The following is a 22,728-nucleotide window of genomic DNA, read 5'->3' on the forward strand; positions in this document are numbered from 1 at the left end:
AAAGAGCGACCCTGACCCCCCTCTGTCGACCCCGATATTCACCACCCGGGCGCCGCCACGAACCACGAGTCCCACACGTGCGACTGGGGACCAAACCAACGACCATTGTCAGGTGCTGCACCATGGAGCACCCCCTTCCTCTGACGGTCAGGTACACAGCTGGACTCTGACCCCCAGCCCATCTCTCTCCTCGGCTGTGAGGGTCCAATAAAGAACTCTGGGTTTATTTTCATTTGTGTGTGTGTCTGCGTGTGGGCCCGTCTTAGAAGTAGAAACTGTTTAAGTGTTTGTTTTTGATCATTGTAAATACTAGTGCGTGCCCGTATGTGCGTGGCCATATGTGCGTGGTCGTACGTGTGTGGCCGTACGTGCAGAAAATAAAAACTTTCAAACCGTGAGCCAGAAACAACAACCACACAGGCCATTCCTTCGCTCTCGTAAATGACGACTGGATTGGGGCATTGTGTTTATCCATTAATGCGCATAAGAAATCGAGAAATTATTAGAATACAGTAAGTCATCACTATCCGGAAGTCCATACGTTGTAACTCGTAATGGGGAACGCACTGGGTGCAAAACACCATTCAACGTGTCCTGTCTGATAACTGAGGATCTCTTCCCCAATGGCCACGCCTACACAACAACGTGTCCTGTCATTGGTAACTAAATGGCGCCCTTTCCCCATCGGCCACGCCTACGCAGCAACGTGTCCTATCATTGGTTTGGTAAATAAATGGCCATAACATGGGAACCACCATCAAACCTTGAAAAGGCACATCCACAGGTCCCCAGCAATATACCTCGCAAGTTTCAATTAGATCGGACAGGTGGTTGTCGAGAAACAGCGGACACACACACACACACACACACACACACACACACACACACACACACACACACACACACACACACACACACACACACACACACACACACACACACACACTGCTGGAATTATCGAGAGATTACTTGCATATCTGCGTTAAGTCTTCCCTGTGTCTTTTTATTGTGAACAAACAATTGTCGTAATGTGCCCAGTTCATTCCCATCCCTTCTTGCATTGGTCCAGCATGGTCCAGATCTGAGTTTAGGTGGGGTTTTATCCCCGGTAATCGGACACTTGTAGCTGGGACGTCCCGGGCAGGCCCTCTCGACTGCATCTGATCCGGAAAGGTGGGTGGCAGAGTGGTAGTCGGGAGGTGTAATTTTACCGCTGCCGGTCGAGTGAATCCAGTTTGGCCAGGCGTTTTGAGGGCGTGCATCCCCGGTAGTTGAGACCGCGTAGTTACTTAGGTAAATTGGATTTAGACAAAATAACCCTTCGCCATGCGGTCGAGATATTGGCGTTCCACGGTCGGTTAAATGACCTGCCGGCTCGCGGAGTTATCCGAGCGACGGCCTACAATTCCGGGGAGTGTGGTGGGAGACGCAACCTCCCCCACCTAGTGGTCATTCTCGCCACCGGCCCCCAACAATATATATATATATATATATATATATATATATATATATATATATATATATATATATATATATATATATATTGTTGCGGGCTGGCGGGGTCGGGTGAGAAGACCACTAGGTGGGGGAAGCTCCGTCAATTCTCACTAGACTCCCCGGAATTGTAGGCCGTTGCTCACGGATAATTCTGTGACACGGCGGGTCGCATAACTGACCGTGGACACCAATAACACAATCGCGTGGCCTCGGGTCCTCCCGCCTATGGGTGAATCGGGTTACCTAATTAACCACGTGGTTTAACCACCGGGGAACCATGCCCTTGGTACGCCTTGTCCGAACCGGATCACGCTACCGGATCCGATTTCCTTTCCGGATCGGACGCACCCAAGTGGCACTGCCAAGGACGTACTGGCTGGAAGGAACGGATTGTTGGGAATAAAGACCCGGTAAACTTAGATTCAAACCAAGCTGGACCAATGAGGGAAAAGACAAAGTGGAGCTGGGAACATTTCTACAACAATTGTTTATTTACAATAAGCGAGGAAAAGCATGTGGCACAACAAAGGTTTATTGGGGGTGTAATGCAGGGAAAGATGAGAGAGGTGTGGGGTGCGGCAATTTTACAAGCAACTTACAAAGCAGACACAGTGCAGACTTGACATGAGATTAATAAAGCAACAACCACAACAATAAAATATCTTATACAGGCTTACCTAACGGACAGGCGCCAACACTCTCAGACACACACTCAGACAAAGTAAACCCAATTGTGAAAGGGACTTTTGCAGCCAGGGAGGGAGGGAGTTGAGGTTACAGTTTCTGGGTAAATGGGCATTTCGGGGGAGGGATGCTCCGTGGTGCGGCACCCGACAATGGTTGAGTTGTTCGGCCACAACCGTACGTGTGGAGATCGTGTCTGCAGGAGGGGCTCGAGTGGAGAAGAGAACTGGCCGAACTGGCAGCGCCACATGTTTGTTCGGTTAGCGCCATGCATGGCAGTGTAGTGTGCATCGGTCAAAAAAATATAATTCAGTCGTCGTTCAGACGTGAGGAATGAAACGAAGGTAGAAAAGCAAAAGACAAATAGGCAGAAATAACAGTATGAGGAGGAAACGGACAAATAAGCGGATAAGGAACTGGACGACAGCGTCGTGGGAAATTGGTGTCCTTGGAACGGCATCAGGTTTTCTTTGGCGTCGCGTACATTGTTTGTGCAAAACGAGATCGGGGTGATGGCTGCTTGTTCGAGGAGGTGGACATGATGAAGTTGGCTGTGCACGATTTGGGACATGGTGGGGTACAAACCAGGCTTGGTGAATCTTTCCCCGGTCGAGGTGGCATTGGCCGGATGTGTTTCCGGTTTTGTGAGCCGGGTCGTGGTCAGCCCACTGGACCTGATCAAAATTCGCTTCCAGGTAAATGATTTCTCATGATTTCCTGCACAATAAAAAAATCAGATTAATGACAAAAACTTTCTGCACATCGAGACAAACAATCATTCAAAACGATGTTCCGGCGAACCTCCAATATACAACAACAACAACTAAAATGTTCCTTTTGGTTTTTTTTTCTCGTAAAACCTTTTTTAAAATAGATAATACTACACGAACATGAGGCAACGAACACGTACACCATGTCATCGATCGAAAATTCATGCAATGGGTGTGTGTGTGTGTGTGCGTGTGTGTGTGCGTGTGTGTGCGTGTGTGCGTGCGTGCGTGTGTGTGTGTGCGTGCGTGCGTGCGTGTGTGTGCGTGTGTGTGTGTGTGTGTGTGTGCGTGTGTGTGTGTGCGTGTGTGTGTGTGTGCGTGTGTGTGCGTGTGTGCGTGCGTGTGTGTGTGTGCGCGCGCGTGCGTGCGTGCGCGTGCGTGCGTGTGCGTGCGTGCGTGCGTGCGTGCGTGCATGCGTGTGTGCGTGCGTGCGCGCGCGTGCGTGCGTGTGCGTGCGTGTGTGTGCGCGTGCGTGCGTGTGTGCATGCGTGTGTGTGTGTGTGTGCGTGCGTGTGTGCGTGTGTGCGTGTGCGTGTGTGTCCATCCGCTTTTTCTCGACAACCACTGATCCGATCTAATTAAAACTTACCAGGTATATTGCTGGTGACCTGAGTATGTGCCTTTTCAAGGTTTGATATTAATCGGACAAGTGGTTCCCAAGTTAAGGCCATTTATTTACCAAACCAATGACAGGACACTGTGCTATGACGTCACAATTGTTTTTTTGTTTTTTTTTTGCACGTACGGCAACGCACGTATGGGCACGCACTGGTTACTATAATTCATGCAATGGTGTGTGTGTGTGTGTGTGTGTGTGTGTGTGTGTGTGTGTGTGTGTGTGTGTGTGTGTGTGTTTTTAAATTTTATTTATTTATATATATATTTTATTGTTATATATATTTTTTGTGTGTGTGTGTAGTTCATTGTGTGTGTGTGGTTCATTGTGTGTGTGCGGGTGATTGCGTGTGCGGTTCATTGTGCGTGTGCGGATCATTGTGCGTGTGCGGATCATTGTGCGTGTGCGGATCATTGTGCGTGTGCGGATCATTGTGCGTGTGCGGATCATTGTTTGTGTGCGGTTCATTGTGTGTGTGTGCTTCTGTGTACAGGTTGTTCACCTGTAATTGCTGCTTTTGATTTCCTAAGCCCTTTATTTCTTCCTTCTTCCTTTCTTGCAACACTAAGTTATTGTTTTTATAATGTATGTGCTTACAGGCAACATTATAAATTGACTTTCATTTAGCAACTACCGGTAGTTAGAATGTGATGTTTTTAGTGGTATTTGTGCTTTATGGGAATATTTTTATGCAGACAGCTGCCTGTGCTTTCCACCTTCCCATTTTTGTTTCCAAGCTGCAAGTGGAAAATATTACTCGGCATGGTGCTCATGGGAAGTATCAAGGATTGGTGCAGGCTATGCAAACGGTCTGGGCTGAGGAAGGTCTGAGTGCCTTCTGGAAGGGTCATGTTCCAGCTCAGTTACTGTCTGTGAGCTTTGGCTGCGTGCAGGTCTGAAGTCATGCCAATTCCACCTCATTGTCGTTCGAGATATGAACAATTACTGTCTCAATCCGATTAATGTTTGTTTAAAATGGATCCGTGGATTACGGTACTTCTTTTATAAATGTCGAGATCAAAAACAATTATAATTTCGAACAAATAAGCTCAAAGGTAGGCCATCTAAATTTAAATACATGTGATACAGATACTTGTTCATGGATTCCGAATGAGTAGGTATCGCGAACACCACAGAAATTCCACAAGATGCATGTGTTGAAAAATTGTACATTTTTCATACAATGTTGGATGTCAGCGGTGGTAAATAGCAACACAAGGTACTGTAATGCAACACAAATAATTGTTATATTCGTTATATCTGACTCTAATGCAATACAAATAATTCCTAATACATTTCATAATGACACTTTAGTAAATATTTAAAGCCTGGTGTTGGCGCAGTGGTTAGGGCAGCGGCTTGGGATCCAAAAGGTCCTGAGTTCAAGCCCCGTTGGGCCACTGAATTAATACAACGAGGGGTTGACTCAGCCTGTCATCCTTCCGAGGTCGGCGAAATGAGTACCAGTGTACTGGGCCGGTGTATACCCCGGTTAAAATAGGTGTACCATATCCCTGTGTCGTAAGAGGCGACCACGGTTGCGTCAGGAAGGGCATCCGGCGTAAAACATGTGCCAAATCAGTATGCGGATCACACGGATGATCCGCTGTGGCGACCCCGAACGGGAGCAGCCAAAAGAAGAAGTAGAAGACTTTAGTAAATATTTACCAAGACCATTAAAATTTGCAAAATAAGTGAAAATGTGAAGCTTAAAAAAAATTAACTTGCCTTTGCAATGAATACGACAGGTACTTTCATTAGTGGGACATCTGGAATCTTCTTGTTGAAGCAGTAACAGCTGCCTCATACCTAGCTCGACTTCACGCTGTGGAAACCAAGGCTTTTCGGATCATTGGTATCTCACGCGATGAAGCTGAGCCTTTGGGTTTCTTACTCTCTCACTGCAGGTGTCAGTGGTCTTTCTGTCTAATCCCGTCTCCTCTCTGGCCTTGCTCCCCCCTGCTCTGTCCCCCCTATATTTCCGCAGGGCACTCGAGGTCCACCATAAACTCCCTTCTGGTGTAGCTGCCAAAATGAAGAATCACTGCTCACCTTCACTCTTTCATTCCTCTTTTTTTCCCACCTCTGGAACAAACTCTCACACTCTCTTCAATCCCACTCTTCCCTCCAGGCCTTCAAAACAGCTGTTTACCACCATCTCTTGTCTTCCCCCATACAAAACCATTCCCTGCTTTTCTTCCTGAAAGTCCCAGTAATGTCCATCTTGTTTACCCCGTGTACCCCACCCCTCTCCCTTCCACAGATACCCTATTGTCTGTTCCCTACTGTTTTGTGTATCCCTCTCGTGCCCCTCTTGTCTCCTGCTCCATTTGTTATACGTTCTTTGTGTAAGTTTGTCCAAAAATGCACTTACATAGCTCATGAACTGTTGTTGTGCTTTGTAGGATTGTCCCTGTCCATGCAAATAATATGAGTCCTAAGGCCGAAGTCACATTTACCACGGCGGCCGTGGAGTCTCCAAAATCTACGGCCACTAGCAATTATATGGCGGCCGCAGTATTTCCACGGTCACACAATGTAGCAGTCACATATGTTTTTATTTTTCGGGGAGCCGCACAGCGTATTTAGAAATTGTGGAGACGAAAACGTGGGGTTGCCTACGGTCTTTGATTTGATGTCGCACGGTGACCTTAAGGGGGCCCTGCGGCGGCCATAGAATTTTCAAGGCAGACGCAAGGTAGCCTCAAGGTGCCCGCAAGGCGACCGCAGGGGGGCCCTAAGGCGAGCGTGCGGCCAGACGGACGGTAACGAGTGGGTTCATTTTTATTTTATTTTACCAGTTTTTTTTTTCGGCTTGTCGAATTGCTACGGCGAACGTAGAAATGAAAAAAGTTATAACTCCATGTTATAATTCCACGGCGACCCCTACGGCCTGTAAAAGATAGCCAAACGGCGTAGGGCCACCCTGAGGCCACCGCAGAAACTCTGTGGCTGCCGCACGTTTCTGTCAATTCAGAGGGCGTACGGCCGCCGTATCCTCGCCGTAGAGCAAATGTGACTTAGGCCTTACAAGTAACGTTGACGCAGGAGGAGGCCATTGGCCCATCAAAGCCTGCACTGTTATTACCATCTTGTGGTTGTTCGCTCGTGTTCTATCCTTTTTAAGTGCTGAGCGTCGAGCAACGAGGTAGCACGTACCATTTTTAAAGTCTTTGGGATGATTCGACCAGGGTTCGAACCGTCGACCTCCCAGAGTCAGAGCGGATGCTCTAACCGTTACACCAACGAGTCTGGATATGACAGTTCCTCCATCAGTTCATCTCTGGGAACATTTAAGGATGTTGCAAGAAGTTTATAATTTTAAAATAGGAAAGGTGTAAGGGCATCATCAGCAGACTGTATTTTAATGCAATCTACAAATCCCGACGAAAAACTAACTTGCATAGCGACATCTGCACACTGAAAAAACACATTTTCCCCTTTTGTCAATTTTGAGAGCACTTTCATATGCTTCATGCAGAAGTGGAAAATGTGTTGAGTCTCCTTCTTTATTGTGAGCAGAATGCAAGGTCCGTTTCAAGTTTGATCATAAAGCTGGTAACAAGCGTACATTAACTCCTCAATCTTTTTCACTTCACTTTGTAGCTACAAATTCAGATTGTTTAGATACTCAGTGATATCAGCAAGAAATGCCGATTTCCAATGTCATATTTTAATTGAGGGTGTTTACTGTATCTAATTTATGGTCGTAAACTTCAGCCAGAAAAGAACAATTGCTTTAAAAATAAGTTTTGAGATATGACATTCCAATGTCAAGGACTTACCTGCTGCCACATTGTTCTGGAATTTGTTGCTGTATCTATACACCATTTGAACTCTCTTCACATTTTCTCTTTCTACCTTTATAGTTTGTGGCTTATGAAGTGCTGACGGAGTTGGCTTATAAGCAATTGCAGTTTGATACCCGCTCACCAGGTCTCCACTTCACATGTGGTGGCATGGCTGCCTGTGCTGCGACTCTCACATGTCAGCCTCTGGACATGCTTCGTACACGCCTTGCTTCTCAAGGAGAGCCCAGGGTGAGTAAGTTGGGGAATGAATATGAAAAAGGGTGAATATTGGATGTAGTGGATCGATTTAGAAGAGAAACCTCATCTCCTTGTAAATGCTGAAAATAGTTGTTTAGGGTTGGATTTATCCTTCCAATTACTTCTGTGACCAACGGTTTATGAAGGTTATGTATTCACCCCTGTTTATTTGTTTGTCTGTGAGCAGGATATCTCAAAATGTTATGGATGGATTCGGATGAAACTTGGATGGGTTGTTTAGGTGACAAGAACAATTTATTTTGGTTTTGATTCAGGTCTGGATGCAGATCCGGCCTATCGGTGGGATACAAAGCATAAACTGTTCAGCTTGGCGGAGGTATGCGCTCTCCCAGTGGCTGTTCTCATTTATCATGCGGAGACGATTGACTCAAGTTCCAAACACAGTAAAATCCAATTGAGTTGAACTGATTTGTTCTGTGGATCATGAGTGAAAGAAAGAATTTGAGGAACATCAGGACTGAAGATCCTGATAATTTTCAGGACTCAGGATGTGTCTGATTCCTGTGTCACTCGAGGGTTGTTGTCTCTTCTGTTTCAACAGTGGTGGTGCATGATGGTGGTTTTGCTGTCTTTGTTAATAACTCCACTCCGCATTGTCCATTTTCGACAATAACACTCCGAGCCCTCTGAAATACCTCTGGCTGAGTATACCTGTCCACAACCAATTAATGTTTTCCTGTGTGGTGTACAGTTCCCCGAATAATGATGACTCCGTATACCTCTATTTCTTCTCACATGGATCAACCCGTAAACATACATCCCGACTCTGTTCCTTATCTGTGACGGTTCCATTTGTCGACATGTCATTTGAGTCGATGTCAGCTCTTAAACAACCAGTCATGGCATTGCAGCTCAGGCTGAAACAACCAGTCCTTACAGATTTCTGCAACTCTGCCATGTCCTTCTTGGCTCCTAGAACTATGTTGTTGTAAAAGTTCTGGATATTGTGACAGAGCAACCTCAACAGTGCTTATAATATGGCTGTTTTTACCACAGGGCAACTGGCAAGGACTGCAATTTTCCCTCTTACAAAAGGATTGCGCTGCCATCTCCATCATATAATTCCGTATTGCCCCATAGTTACTAAACTAGACGTGCTGTTCTATGTTCATTTATTCATGAAATTATAACATCTTCCTTTACAATAATGTACTTGCAAGCTCTACCATGAGCCTTTGAAATGAAGGAATGACAACTCAATTTTGTGATACGAGTCATTAAAACTCCACATGTAATTACATTTTCAACTTTCCTTTATGAATTCTCATTTGCTGAATGAAACATTGGTGGCGGACCCCTTATCTGGCAACCCAAAAACCGGAAAGACCCGAAAACCATTTTTAACCTTTTCATTCTGAAAAGTTAGTCGCCCCATTGAAAAGTGAGTCGCCCCGTTGAAAAGTTAGTCGCCCCGTTGAAAAGTTAGTCACCCCGTTGAAAAGTTAGTCACCCCGTTGAAAAGTGAGTCGTCCCGTTGAATAGTTAGTCGTCCCGTTGAATAGTTAGTCGCCCCGTTGAAAAGTTAGTCACCCCGTTGAAAAGTGAGTCACCCCGTTGAAAAGTGAGTCGTCCCATTGAATAGTTAGTCACCCCCGTTGAAAAGTGAGTCGTCCCGTTGAATAGTTAGTCACCCCGTTGAAAAGTGAGTCGTCCCATTGAATAGTTAGTCACCCCGTTGAAAAGTTAGTCGCCCCGTTGAAAAGTAAGTTGCCCCGTTGAAAAGTTAGTCGCAAGGAAAAACATATCGCCACCCGTGACTTTACGCAATCACTAGAAACAAACTTGTGAAGGATGTACTCCGATTTGGCAACACTGGCATTGTGCTCAATAGTTTTATGCACATAATTGTGTTTGTGCAATTAACCCCCCCCCCTGTATAGCAATCCGGTCTTAAAGACCGTCAACATCTGGGCAAGCTTGTGGTGCTTCGAAAAGGAAGCATTTGTCACTCAGTATTAAGCAAAATGTGGAGTTGTTGCAGAAACATGACATGGGTGTTTTGGTGAAATGCCTGAGTGAGGAGTATGGCATTGGTCCATCGGCGGTCTACAGTCTAAATAAACAAAAGGAACAGATATTATTATTATTGTCATGGTGAGAGTGATGTACCCATTGGATAAAGGAAAACGTTGCCTCAGTTGACGACCGCTGATGTCGAAATGTCTTGATGGAGTGGATCAGGCAGCACCATTTGGAGAATGTTCCCTTGGATCATGCGATAATCATGACACAAGTGAAAAAATTTTCACGTCCCATGCAGTAAACAGGTACCTGTAGTGACTTTTCTTCAGATGAGCTGTAGTTGCTGTAGAAATGCAGTAATCCCTTGTCAGAAAAGCCAACAAAAGAGGAGTATTTGCTAAGTGAATACATACATAAATTTTTTTATTTATCTTCCCCAATATTATTGTAAATGAATCTAAAAATATTATCTGTATCATGAGTATTGTACATGATAGTTTGTGGGCCCAAAATCTTTCAAGCCTAATTCCCCATGCTTACCAGATAAGTCGTCCCCAACCTGAACCAGCATTGCCATATTGATACCCTCGGAACAGAGCTAGCTGGATCCCTCAGTGTTAGCCTCGTCTCCTTGGAGTTGTCTATGCTGTGTGTGACTTCCCCCCCCCCCCCAAATTTTTTTTTTTTGTCCGATTACAAACTATCACCGAATGGTTTTGCCACTTTTGCAAAAAAAACTAAAACCATAAATCTCTCCACCATGCCAGGTATACCATGGATTGCGTCATGCAGTATCAAATATTTACCACCATGATGGGATGGTTGGATTTTACCGTGGCCTTGCTCCCACTCTTGTAGCTGTGTTCCCTTATGCTGGAATGCAGTTTTCCTTGTACACCCTTTTCACTCGGCTATACAAGACACTCCAAACTTCACCTCACTCGAATGAAGGTAGGAATGTGATGTTCTGCTTTAATTATTGTATTGTCTCTCATTGTGTGATGCCTTGAATGCATTGCATTGTTGTACTTTAAAAAATATTTGTATTTTTGCTTCACTTATTTTTTTTCTCACTGATTACTTGTTCCATTTTTTTTTTTTTTTAACTGACTATGTCATGCCATTCCATACAATCTCTCCAAAGTCTCAGATGTCATGCAAGGCATGCTGTGCGGAAGCTTGGCAGGCATGATCAGCAAGACACTCACATATCCATTGGATCTCATCAAAAAACGTCTCCAAGTTCAGAGCTTTCAGGAAGCTCGCAATCACTTTGGACAGGTCAGCTGGGTCTGCTATTATGTGCTGGATTGTTATAGAAGAGAAATGAAGGCAAGGGTTGACAATGCTGGAAAGTTTAAAGGTTTAAAAAATATACTTTTGTGTACTTTAATGATTGCATTTCCCAGTTGTTGAAATGTAGGATGTAGATTAAGCAATACTTTTCCTTTTAAGTTGCAAGACTCAACATAATGCTTTAGGCTGTCAAATATGCTGTTACGCTAGCCACAAGATGGAGCAGTGTGTTGTTGAAAACTCCACGACGATTTGCATCAATATCTCTGGGGTAGCAGCCAAGAGTCAGATCAGGTTCACCTCGTGGTCTTTGTATGGGACTTTACCGATGAATACTTGATTTTGCCTGACTATTGAGATGTGATTTTTGTCATTTTCATTCAAGTCATTGAGAGGCTGATTGGAATTGTCAACTCAAAACATAAGCATAGTCCCTCTGTTTCCAAACTTAAATTTAAACAGCGGAACAAAAAATGGCAGGAACGGTGTCGATGTGTTTTTTTTTTTTTTTTTTAATACATATTCGAGGCTCGGGGAAGAGCCAGAATTAGTACACTGAACGGATCAGGACACAACAGGCCAAAAGGAACAGTTGAGAGAATGTGTGGGTGGGGAACACCAACAGCAGAGTTGAAGGCCAAGATAGAGGCAGACTTGTACAAACAATGGGTGCGTGAACTTTCATTGGAAAATGTGTGGGATTTGCACCATGTATGCTCCTATCACCAGCAAACATCACTCCAACAGGTTAGTTGCTCTCAGATGATTGACCAAGCTTCTTGCAGCTAAATCATCACAGTGTGTGGCGAGCTTTACACTGTGACTTGCTTCACATTGGGATAGAAAACATCATGGATGTGCAAGGAGTTCATTGGGCGCATTATGCCTGTAATGGATACAACCGATATATTTTATGTACAGACATCGGCTCAAAAATGAGCATATACATTACATGTACAATGATACAATGGCATTAATCGACAAACACCAGACATCCAACAATTTGTGGATACCTTTCTCCTCCTTCTCCTCCTCCGCATGCGGCACACGGCTCCGGGTAGCATCATTGGCTGAGGGCACAGCTGTGCCGCTGATGTGGTGCCCCTATTACCAGTACTGTACACCAGTACTCATTTCACCGACCTCAGAAGGATGACAGGCTGAGTCAACCCCACATTGTGTTAATTAATTGGCTGACGGTCTCAAACTCAGGACACTGAGATCCCAAGCCGGCTACCCTAACTGCTTAGCCAACACCACACTTAGATAACTTTCTCTCATAATTGGTTGATTTGAAGTTTAACACTTCAGTGGTTTCTTTTTCATGCCACAACGATAGCAACTACACTGTGTAAGGGTAATTTAATGTGAAAAGTAAATTTTAATACACAGTTTGTAAGACAAATTTTTTTTTTTTTGACTGAGTTGAATTATTTGGAAAATAGTGAAATAATTGCACTCGTACACAAAAGTTTGAAGAATAACAATCATGTTTACAAGGCATCTTAGCCACCATTATTTTTCTGCACTCAGTCATTCCTGTCTGCTGCAGAAAATATCAAAGCTGAAAGTATACAGTATTGTACTCAAGTCAGATCTGCATTCATTGGTATTAAAACTTAGGATGAGGCAAGTCAAATAAACAATGTCTCACATCTTAACAATACGGGACTTTCAACATGTCGAATGAATTCCAATGAGGCCTTTCGTGTATGCGCTGTGTGTGCATTTTCAATGATTCCTTAATGCTAGCATTATACGAATAGCTTTAAGGAAATGGCACGACTAGGTCGTGTTTACTTAAAGTCATTCGGTGTAGGTTCGGGTGTAGGTTCTGGTGTAGGTTCTGCAAGGTAGAAACAGAAATCACGAGTCACCGTGTTAAAACAAAAACAATAACTCATGTCAGAACAGTTGTACACACAAAGGCACAAAAAGGTATGTGGAGTCCTCCACTGGCACATCTGCAAAAACTTCAATATCCGTTTCAGAAATCTTATGGAAACATGAACCAAAAATGATAATTGAAAACAAGGAAGTAATGCTCACATATGACCTCATGATCCTATCGAGCATGAACAGAGAAAACAAAGCATTGCAGTCAGATATAGGACTGAGCTATAAAAAGAAAAGGCATTGCTAATTGAGATTTCAGTACCCAGTGATTTTGGCTTAAGTAATGCAGAAATCAAGAAAATGACCAAATATCAGGACCTCAAAAATGAAGTGAAAAGATCTTGACAGCTGAAGAACACCAAAATTGGAGCAATGAGAATGATAAAGAAATCTTTCAGAGATCTTAAAACCCATCCCTGGGAATGATCCGACAAATGAACTGCAATTGGATGTTGTCCGGGATCGGTGACAACCCTGAAAAGAGCCCTCAAAACAACATTTTGTTTCAATGACAAAAAATCCTTGAAAGAGAAGAAGAAAACTTCACAATTTGGTCCATGAGTTATGATCCTCTTACCGAAATGGGGGTTGGATACTTCGAGACCTGGGAGAACTCGGTTCCATCTTCTGAAACCCGCATATGAAGATAACAACACACACACTTATCCTTCGCAATAGATGCAAAAATCGAGTATAATCTATGTTGTGGCCACATAACCAAACAAAATATATTTATAACATCTGTCACAGCTCCCACCCAACCTCCCTCCCTCTTCCCGACCTAACATGATTAATAGTCGATTTTAAAAAATCATTTTATAAGTTGATTTCAAATTTGCCCTGTGCATTTACAAGCCCCAGATATGATCGTCCCATCACAGATAAGAAGCACCAAAACCAGATACAGTGTCTCCCTCAGGTATGTCTGCCTGGTACATCTTGCTCTCATACAAATAACTGCTGGCACAAGTTTTGTGTATTTTCATGTCGTGAAAATGTCCTTTGTCGAAGAGTTGGTAAGCCATTGCTCTTTTGGTAATGATGCAGAGCATAGTCTTTCCAATTGCAGATGTCCATTAAATAAATCACCAAGCCTGCCATGTTTACAGGAGGCACTACCACTAGGTTCAAAGTCCATTCACTGGCTGCAATAGTCGATGGTTTGGGTAGAACATGCCCGTCTACGATCCTACAGGCCTTTCACTGGCTCACATCCATCGTCGGGATTTAGCAGTATAAAAAGCTGCAAAATCTCAGTCCCTTGGGTGAACTGAGAAAGTTCTCAAACTCTTGTTGTGCAGAGGCACATCCCTTTTCCTCAAGTCCTTTTCCAGGTATTTTCAGATTCTTTCAGAAGATTTGTGAGACATTTTAGGTAATAATCCTTATCTCACATGCACGATATACAGAAATGTGCTCTAATCAACATTTCTGCTAAGGGGTTCTGCGCATGCGTACCGCGCATTCTGGGGCAGGTTGCGTCATTTTGAAAGTCCCGTATTCTCTGACGTTTTTGACCATTCTTTGCCTTTGCTGTTTCCTTATTTTTCTCTCTTTTCTTCCCACCACTCCTAAACCCCTCCACCCTTTCCCATCATCCCATCCCCTGCCGCTCCACTTTCTCTTTTCCCCTCCCTCTCCTCCCTCCTTCCTTTCTTCTTTATTTCTCCTCTGCCTTCCCTCTCCTTTCCACTAGGTTAAAGAGTACCGAGGAGCCATTCACTGTGCGCTCTGTATTGCTGCAGAGGAAGGTCAAAGTGGTCTGTTTAAAGGACTCACTCCAAGCTTGCTTAAGGCTGCTCTTGCAACTGGGTTAACATTCTCAACATATGAGCTGACTTCTCGATTTCTGCACAACATCAAGAAGCACAGCTGAGATCCTTGCCTCAACTTTTCTTGACCTTAACTTTTAGTTCAAAATTCAATTGTCATTTTTCTCCTAAAATCATTTTCCAATGGCTACCTTGTGATAGCAATTTTTATTTTATTTTATTTTGGCAAGCAGGTATATGAGGATATTAAATGCTCAGTGTCATTCTCAATGACTTGCTTATGTGCTCATATCTTGTTTATATAATAGCTTTTCCTGTGTATTTCAGACAAACAGGTTTACTACGTTGGAAACACACCTATGAGGGGTGTTCAAAATGTTTTCCGACCAATGTCACTCTTCCAAGAAACCACTTTAAAAATATATATATGTGCACTGTGTTTTAGTAAGAAAATATTTTTCTTACAAATGTCATGTATTGAAAAATAAATGTTTGCATTTCTTCACTACTGCGAGTATCTCATCCAAAATATTTTTGAACACCCCACATACAGTGCCTTCACAAAGTATTCACACCCGTCGACTTTTGTCACATTTTGTTGTTACAGCTTGAATTTAAAATGGATTAAATTTAAATATTTTGTCACCGATCTGCACAAAATACCCCATAACGACAAAGTGAAAACATGTTTTCTGAATTTTTTATAAATTAATGAAAAATGAAAAACTTAAATGTCTTGTGTCAATAAGCCCATTCATTTACTTAAAGTGGATACCTTTCCAAACAGTGGATACCTATTCATTTCCAAACGACCATTGTGCTCGTTTGTGAGTCGGAAATGGGATTGCTAAGCACACTGATACACACTTTGAGAAGGTGGCAAGTTGCCGTACTGTCTCCTTACAGAGTTGTAGTTGGACGTTTAAAGTTCTCAAGGCACTTTTTGAGAAAGTGTTGGCCTGAGGACTATGAGCTTGAATAGATAAATAGTTTGTAATCTATGGTCGGCCATGACGTCATTCTTAATTAAGGATGTTTAAAAGCAAAGAAAAGTGAGAATATATAATTCAATGATAATAATGCATCAAAGGGTATCCCTCCATCCATGTTCGACGTCAACTTCCTATCACGTTTTATCTCAATCAAAGGTCACGTGGAATATTAAAGGCTACATGAGAGAGAAAAGAGATAAGTAGAAGAGAGTCTATTGAACTGATTCAATTTCTGGTTCATCATTTGCTTCCAACTCGAGATATGGTCTGGAAAATGATTTTCAAAGGTTGCATGACCTTTGACCTGTTGAACCAGAAATTGACTCGGTTCATCTTTGTGTTGCAGTCTGTAATTGTGCCAAGTTTGGTTGAAATTCCTTCAGTGGTTCACAAGTTATTGCGGAAACAAAACGATTTTCATTTGAAAGCTGCCTGCCCTTTGACCTTTGTTTTTTTTTTTTTTAACCATAAATGTAATCAGTTGATCTTTGTATGACAATCTATAGTATTGGCAAGTTCGGTTGAAATCCCTTTTGTGGTTCACAACAAGTTGTCCTACTAAGAAAAATAATGCCAATGGGCGGACAACCCGAAAACAATACCTCCAGCCTTTGGCTGCGGAGCCATAAAAACGAACACGTTTTTGAGGTTTTTTTTGACCATTTTGCGAACTGCTTCAAAACAAGGACCCATCCACTCATTCCCTCCACCACCGAAGGTGGATGGATGTTAAGTTTTCAGCCCTGTCAGTTTGTTACATGCGAAAATCAAAGATTTTTCAAGTACTGTATATTGGTTGGTCGTGTGCGTTATTTCTGTTTGTCTGTTTATCTGTCTATTTGTTTCTACATCAATCGCATCTTCACGTCACAATTTCAAACCGATCTTCACGAAACTTCACTACCTGGTAGAGGTCATCATAAGCAAGAAGCCTATTGTTTTTGAGATCAAAAGGTCAACATAGGCCAACGGTCAACTTTGCCAAATTGATAAAATCCTCAATTTTTAACCTATTGACTTGCAATTTGAACAGGATTTGCATATCAGTTCACTGAATTCAACCACTAATTATTTTTGATGTCATCATCGGTCAAATTTCTAAAATTGTCAATTTTCATGTGATTGACCTGAAATTTGAAGAGGAGTTGCATATTTGGTCATTGACTTCAACCACCAATTATTTTTGAGGTCAATATATGCCAAAAGGTCAACATCGACCAAAGGTCAACAACTTGGGTGAGATTTCTAAAATCCTCCATTGTCATCTGATTGATTTGAAATTTGAAGAGGATTTACAATGCCTTCAGAAAGTATACGCACCCTTTGACTTTTTCACATTTTGTTGTTGCAGTATGAATTGAAAATGGATTATATTAAAAAAAAAATTGTTGCTGATCTACACAAAATACCCCATAATGAAAAAGTGAAAAGACGTTTTTCGAAATTTTTACAAGTTAATTCAAAATGAAAAGCTGAAATGTCTTGTGTCAATGAGTATTCAACCCCGAGTCAATATCTTGTGGAAGTGCCTTTGGCTGTGATTAGAGCTTCAAGTCTTCTTGGGTATGTATATCAGCTTTACACATCTGGATTGATTGGTTGATGTGGTTGATCTGTGGTTGATCAGTGCCCCAGACGAGATACACTTCTAGTCTTGGGGGATTTCAATGCATCGACTGGAACTGATAGGGACGGTTATGAGGTGTGTGTTGGTCCCCATGGGTCAGGAACTATGAACCAGAATAGCACTAAGTTCCTTGACTTTGCAAGAAGTCATGGACTTAGGGTGGCTGGTTCATGGTTTCAGCGCCCGCAAGCTCATCGCTGGACTTGGTATTCCAATGCTGGTGGTGTGGCAAAGGAGATTGACCATGTCCTCATTGACGGTCGTTGGAGGATGATCCAGAACTGCAGGGTCTACTGGAGTGCTCAGTTCCTCAATACTGACCACAGGCTTGTTGTAGCAACTCTAAAGCTGCAGCTTAAATCCTGGAGAATGGTACCATCCCAGCCTAGGCTGGATGTTGCCAAGCTCAGGGATGAGAGAGTAGCTGAGGAGTTTGCGAACAGGCTGAGTGGACACTTGGGGGGTCTGGGTGCTTTGGGGGGTCCTGAAGAGTTGTGGAGCACCTTCAAGACCACCGTCCTTGATGTTGCCGGTGGATGCCTTGGAGTTCACCGCAGGGCAAAGAAGAATTTTGTCTCTCAAGGGACACTGGATACCATTGACCAGAGTCGCAGGGCCAGGCTGAATGGCAGAGCTGAGCTGTTCAGGGAGCTGAGGCGTAAAACTGTACGTGCACTGAGGGTGGACAAGGAGGCCTATGTGCGAGGAATCTGTGAGGGGGTAGAGCATCACCTGTGGACAGGTGATTCTCGTCCCGCTTACAGGGGAATTCGCGCATTACGTTCATCCAAGCCCATCCCTCGGAGCACTGCAGTTCGAGCAGAGAGTGGTAGGCTCTTGACAGAGGAGTCTGAAGTGAAGGCCCGCTGGGCCGGTTACTTTGAGCGGTTGTACCAGGCTGATCCCCCAGCTGTCGAGTTGGACGTCAAGGGTGTTACAATCCCTATTGCTGACCCTCAAATCAACTGTGGTCCACCATCGCTTGTGGAAAAATTGGCTGCGGTGAACCAGTTGAAACGGGGCAAAGCTCCAGGGATCTGTGGCATCCATGCTGAACTTCTCAAGGCTGGTGGAAATGCTGCACTCGTGTCGTTGCATGCAGTTTTGTGCTCTGCCTGGAACACAGGCATCATCCCAACTGACTGGAAGAGGGGCCTTGTTGTCCCTCTCTGGAAAGGGAAGGGTGATCGCCAAGACTGCAACAACTGCCGAGGGGTGACGCTGCTCTCAGTGCCGGGCAAGGTCTTTGCTCGGATAATTCTTGATAGGGTTCGCCACCATCTGCTTGAGCACCAGCATCCAGAGCAGTCAGGCTTTACACCAAAGAGGTCAACGATTGACCGTATCCTTGCACTTCGTGTCCTCACCGAACGCAGACGAGAGTTTCGGCAGGGGCTGCTTGCAGCCTATGTTGATCTCTGTAAAGCGTTCGATTCAGTGAATCGGGATGTCCTCTGGAGGATTCTTGGTCTTCGTGGGGTGCCACCGAAACTGATCGATCTGATGTCTGAACTCTACTCTGGTACTGAGAGTGCTGTGAAGTGTGGTGGTACCATCTCTGACTTATTTCCAGTTGTTACTGGAGTTCGTCAGGGATGTGTACTTGCCCCCACACTTTTCAGCACTTGTATGGACTGGATTTTTGGGAGGATGTCGGAGAGATCAAGTTGCGGTGCATCGTTTGGCAATGTCAAGATCTCGGACCTTGATTTTGCAGATGATGCAGTCATCTTTGCGGAGACTTTAGACATCCTCTTGGGGGCCCTCGAGGTGCTGAATGAGGAGTCGGAGCCGTTGGAATTACGGATTTCTTGGGTCAAAACTAAGATCCAGGCTTTCGGTGACATCTTGGATGCTGCTGTCCTGTCTGTGTCTGTTTGTGGTGAGGATGTTGAGGTCGTGGATAGATTCACTTACCTTGGCAGTGATATTCATGTCTCCGCAGGTTGTGAACCAGAGGTCAATAGACGTCTGGGTCGGGCCTGGGGAGTCATGGATTCACTGGATCATGGGGTGTGGCGCTGCCGGTACCTGTGCGGGAGGATGAAAGTCCGAGTCTTCAGGTCCTTGGTACTTCCAGTCTTGCTCTATGGGTGCGAGACTTGGACTTTGACCAAGGATCTGAGACGGAGACTTAATTCCTTTGGTACCAGGTATCTTCGGAGAATCCTTGGCTATCGCTGGTCGGATTTTGTATCCAACGAGCGGTTGCTGAGAGAGACTCGGATGAGATTTGTTACCTGCATAGTCCGTGAGTGTCAGCTGCGGCTGTATGGACATGTGGCTCGTTTTCCTGACGCTGATCCTGCTCACCAGATTCTCTCAGCGAGGGAGTCTCATGAGTGGAGGAGGCCAGTGGGCCAACCACGTGCCTCATGGTTGCAGCAGGTTGACCATCATCTCAAGGAGATGGGGATGGGCCTGGCATCTGCCTGGGGGATGGCCAGACGGAGGCCCCTGGAGTACCGGTGGAAAGTGGACGCAGCGACGCGCTGTTCTGGCACATGCTCCCATACCTGACCTGACCTGACATCTGGATTTGGGGATTGTCTCTCATTCTTCCTTGAAAATTTGCTCAACCTCCATCAAGTTGGATGGGGATCGTCGGTGAACAACAATCTTCATGTCTTTCCACAGATTCTCAATGGGATTCAAGGCTGGGCACAAATTTTCACCATAGGAGCGACTACTCATGTAGAATGTTTAATGACTACAACCACCACCACCACAGAGCAACATACCATAAACTCACTGCGATGCTGCTGCTGCCGCCATCACCTCACAATCCCCAATGACACCCACCACCACCTTTTGGAGTAACAGAGAACCATGGGTGCAACATACCATTACAGACACTTGGATCTGGACCCTTTTGGCAGCATCAAATGGTCCTCTAGCAGCCAGAATGACTTAGTTTATTACCTCCACCACCGAAGGTGAAGGAGGTTATGTTTTCACCCCTTTCTGTTTGCTTGCTTGTTTGTTTGTCTGTGTGCAGGACAGAGTTGTGGACAGATCTGGGTGAAATTTGGTGGGCAGGTTGGGTATGTGAGAAGGACGAATTGATTAGATTTTGGTGAAGATCCGGATCTGGATCCGACTTCTAGAATTTTTTAAGCGATTCTGCACCATTGAGAGATCGGGCTAAAAATGATATATAGGACGATATCTCAAAAACGTGGCGGACAGATTCGGCTGAAACTTGGTGGACATGTTGGGTGTGTGGACAAGGAAGAGGTGCTTTAATTTTGGTGAAGATCCAAATCCGGATCTGGATCTGATGATTTTTAAAAGTGATTCTTCACCATTCAGAGATAATGCTCAACTCGACCGGTCAAAATAGAGATTTACCCACCACAAATTGCAATAGTAATCATTCATGTTTTTTTCCACTCCAAATATGTTGTAGAATGACATACCAAAAGTCACCTTAAATCGGAGCATTGGAACATTTCCATTTTGACCTCAGTTTGAGGCAACATTTTTCCACAAATATCATAAAATAAAATTTTGGGGTTGGGTCTAGATTTATGGTAATGTGAACAATTCAAAACTTATCCCGAATATAGAGGTATCAACAGATTCGTAATGAAAATACATTTCTAACAATACCATACGTAATGGTATTGACCTAAGATTAGTGTGTTTAGAGTTGATCATGTTTGGAGAATCTGACCAAAATAGTTATTTTTGGATGTATGACCATTTCAGATTTAATTCCCCAGTAAAGATAACTGAATGGTCTATTTACTTTGTCCTATGTTATTGTGGTTGCCATAGAAGATACAATAAATGTACTAATGATTGAAAGGGGCTGAGGGCTGTTCAATTAAATATGCATAGGGGAGAGAGAATCTGAAGGGTGTGGGGGTGGGGCAAAAGTATATCCAGGGGAGAGGTGAGAATTCTGAAAAGGTTCTCACTCACCTAAAAGTCTGGAACATCTTTATTTACAATTCTAATCATGTTTTTGTTTCTCTCAGGTTGAAGTAATCTATTAAAGATGGACAAGTGTGTCTTCTGTAAGGAACCTCTATTGAGTGGACAAAAAACTGCAACGTTAGGTACCAAAGGATGTGAAGGCATTGCGGTCTTGCAGTGCAAGTACTGTTCCTGGACAAGTTGTGCATGTCAAGTGTAGAAAGGACTTCTGTTCTCCAAAGTGTATAGCTCGTGTCAGCAGAAAGCGAGAATGTGACTGTTTCTTTCAGTAATACACCAAGTACACGCCAATCCACACGAAATACATTTATTTATAAAGATAACTGCATATTCTGTGAGCATCCAGATACATTCCATGGCAAGGTAAAAAGTCATAAACTTATTCCAGTCAGATCAATGGATTTTCAAGATAAAATTAAGAAATGTTGTAATGAACACAAGGATTTGTGGTCAGAAATTGTGAATGGTAGACTTGAGTTTGCACAAGATTTGCATGCTGCAGATGCAGTATACCACAACCTTTGCAGCACAAATTTTGGAACACGAAAGCAGGTACCACAACAGTTCATGGCAGATGATAAAATCCAACCGAAACGATTTAAGCAGGGTAGACCTCCTGATTCGGCAAGGGAAGATGCTTTTAATCAGGTGGCCATGTATTTGGAGGTCAATGATGAGGAACAAATCTCAATACAGGATCTTATAAACAAAATGGAAGAGATATTAGTTGAGACTGGAATTGAACCATATGGATTTACCTACATGAAACATAGACTTGAGAAACATTTTGGAGACGAGTAACGATCACTGAGATTAGTGGAAAAGAAAATGTGGTTACATTTCGACATAAAGCATCTTCTATCATCCATGACTTCTACTCCAAACCCAAGAAGTGTGATCATGATGAAGAGAAATTAAGAATTATAGAAACTGCAGCCAAACTTATTAAAAGTGATGTAAAATTAGTGAAGCAGCCATAGGACTTTTATCCAAGCTCAATTGAAATATCTTCTACTGACAAGGCTATGTCATTTATACCTAATTCATTGATACTTCTGCTTCAAACCCTTGCAGTAGGAAAGGATATCAATTCAAAAGTTGCATCACTGGGCCAGGCTATAATGCAGTGCATTCATCCAAGAGCATTGATAGCTCCCCTACAAATAGGCTTAGGCATACAATTGCATCATCATTTTGCATCTAAATTCCTCAGACACCCTTCATGCACATGGATTTTGCAGTTCATACTATGAAGTACAGAAATTTGAGCACAGTGCAGCACTTGCTCAAGGAACTTGCTCAAGGAATACCAAATTATAGAGAAGGTCAGTTCATTCAATATGTGGCAGATAATGTCGACCATAATATTAGAACCATTGATGGCTTGAATACTTTTCATGGCATGGGCATAATTGCAACAGTGACACCCAATACACAGTCCACAAGTCAAGTGTCACGGATATCTGTTACAATGGAGGATGTTGCAGCTGTAGGACGCATTAATATCAGACACCCAACATCTCCTTGCAGTGGACCTGACTTAAAGTATGAGTTTCTGAAAGACAATAAGGAACAGGACAAACGTCACACTTTGATTTCCTCTG

The 22,728-nt window shown here is 43.6% G+C and overlaps 1 protein-coding gene and 1 pseudogene across 1 annotated transcript; both read left to right on the forward strand.

The window, feature by feature from the left end:
- The first annotated feature begins 2,570 nt into the window (after positions 1 to 2,570).
- On the forward strand, positions 2,571 to 15,071 carry SLC25A19 (solute carrier family 25 member 19). Its single transcript, XM_085884735.1, has 6 exons — positions 2,571 to 2,876; positions 4,305 to 4,460; positions 7,437 to 7,607; positions 10,367 to 10,550; positions 10,744 to 10,880; positions 14,488 to 15,071. Exons 1-6 carry the CDS (start codon positions 2,751 to 2,753, stop codon positions 14,665 to 14,667), a joined length of 954 nt encoding a protein of 317 aa, XP_085740861.1. The 5' UTR covers positions 2,571 to 2,750; the 3' UTR covers positions 14,668 to 15,071.
- A 6,021-nt stretch (positions 15,072 to 21,092) lies between these two features.
- LOC147024644 (uncharacterized) lies at positions 21,093 to 22,409 on the forward strand (annotated as a pseudogene).
- The last annotated feature ends 319 nt before the right edge of the window (positions 22,410 to 22,728 follow it).

The sequence above is a fragment of the Eptatretus burgeri genome, chromosome 6 (genome assembly GCF_056783735.1).
Source record: "Eptatretus burgeri isolate ZD-2024b chromosome 6, Ebu_testis_v1, whole genome shotgun sequence".
NCBI lineage: Eukaryota > Metazoa > Chordata > Myxini > Myxiniformes > Myxinidae > Eptatretus > Eptatretus burgeri.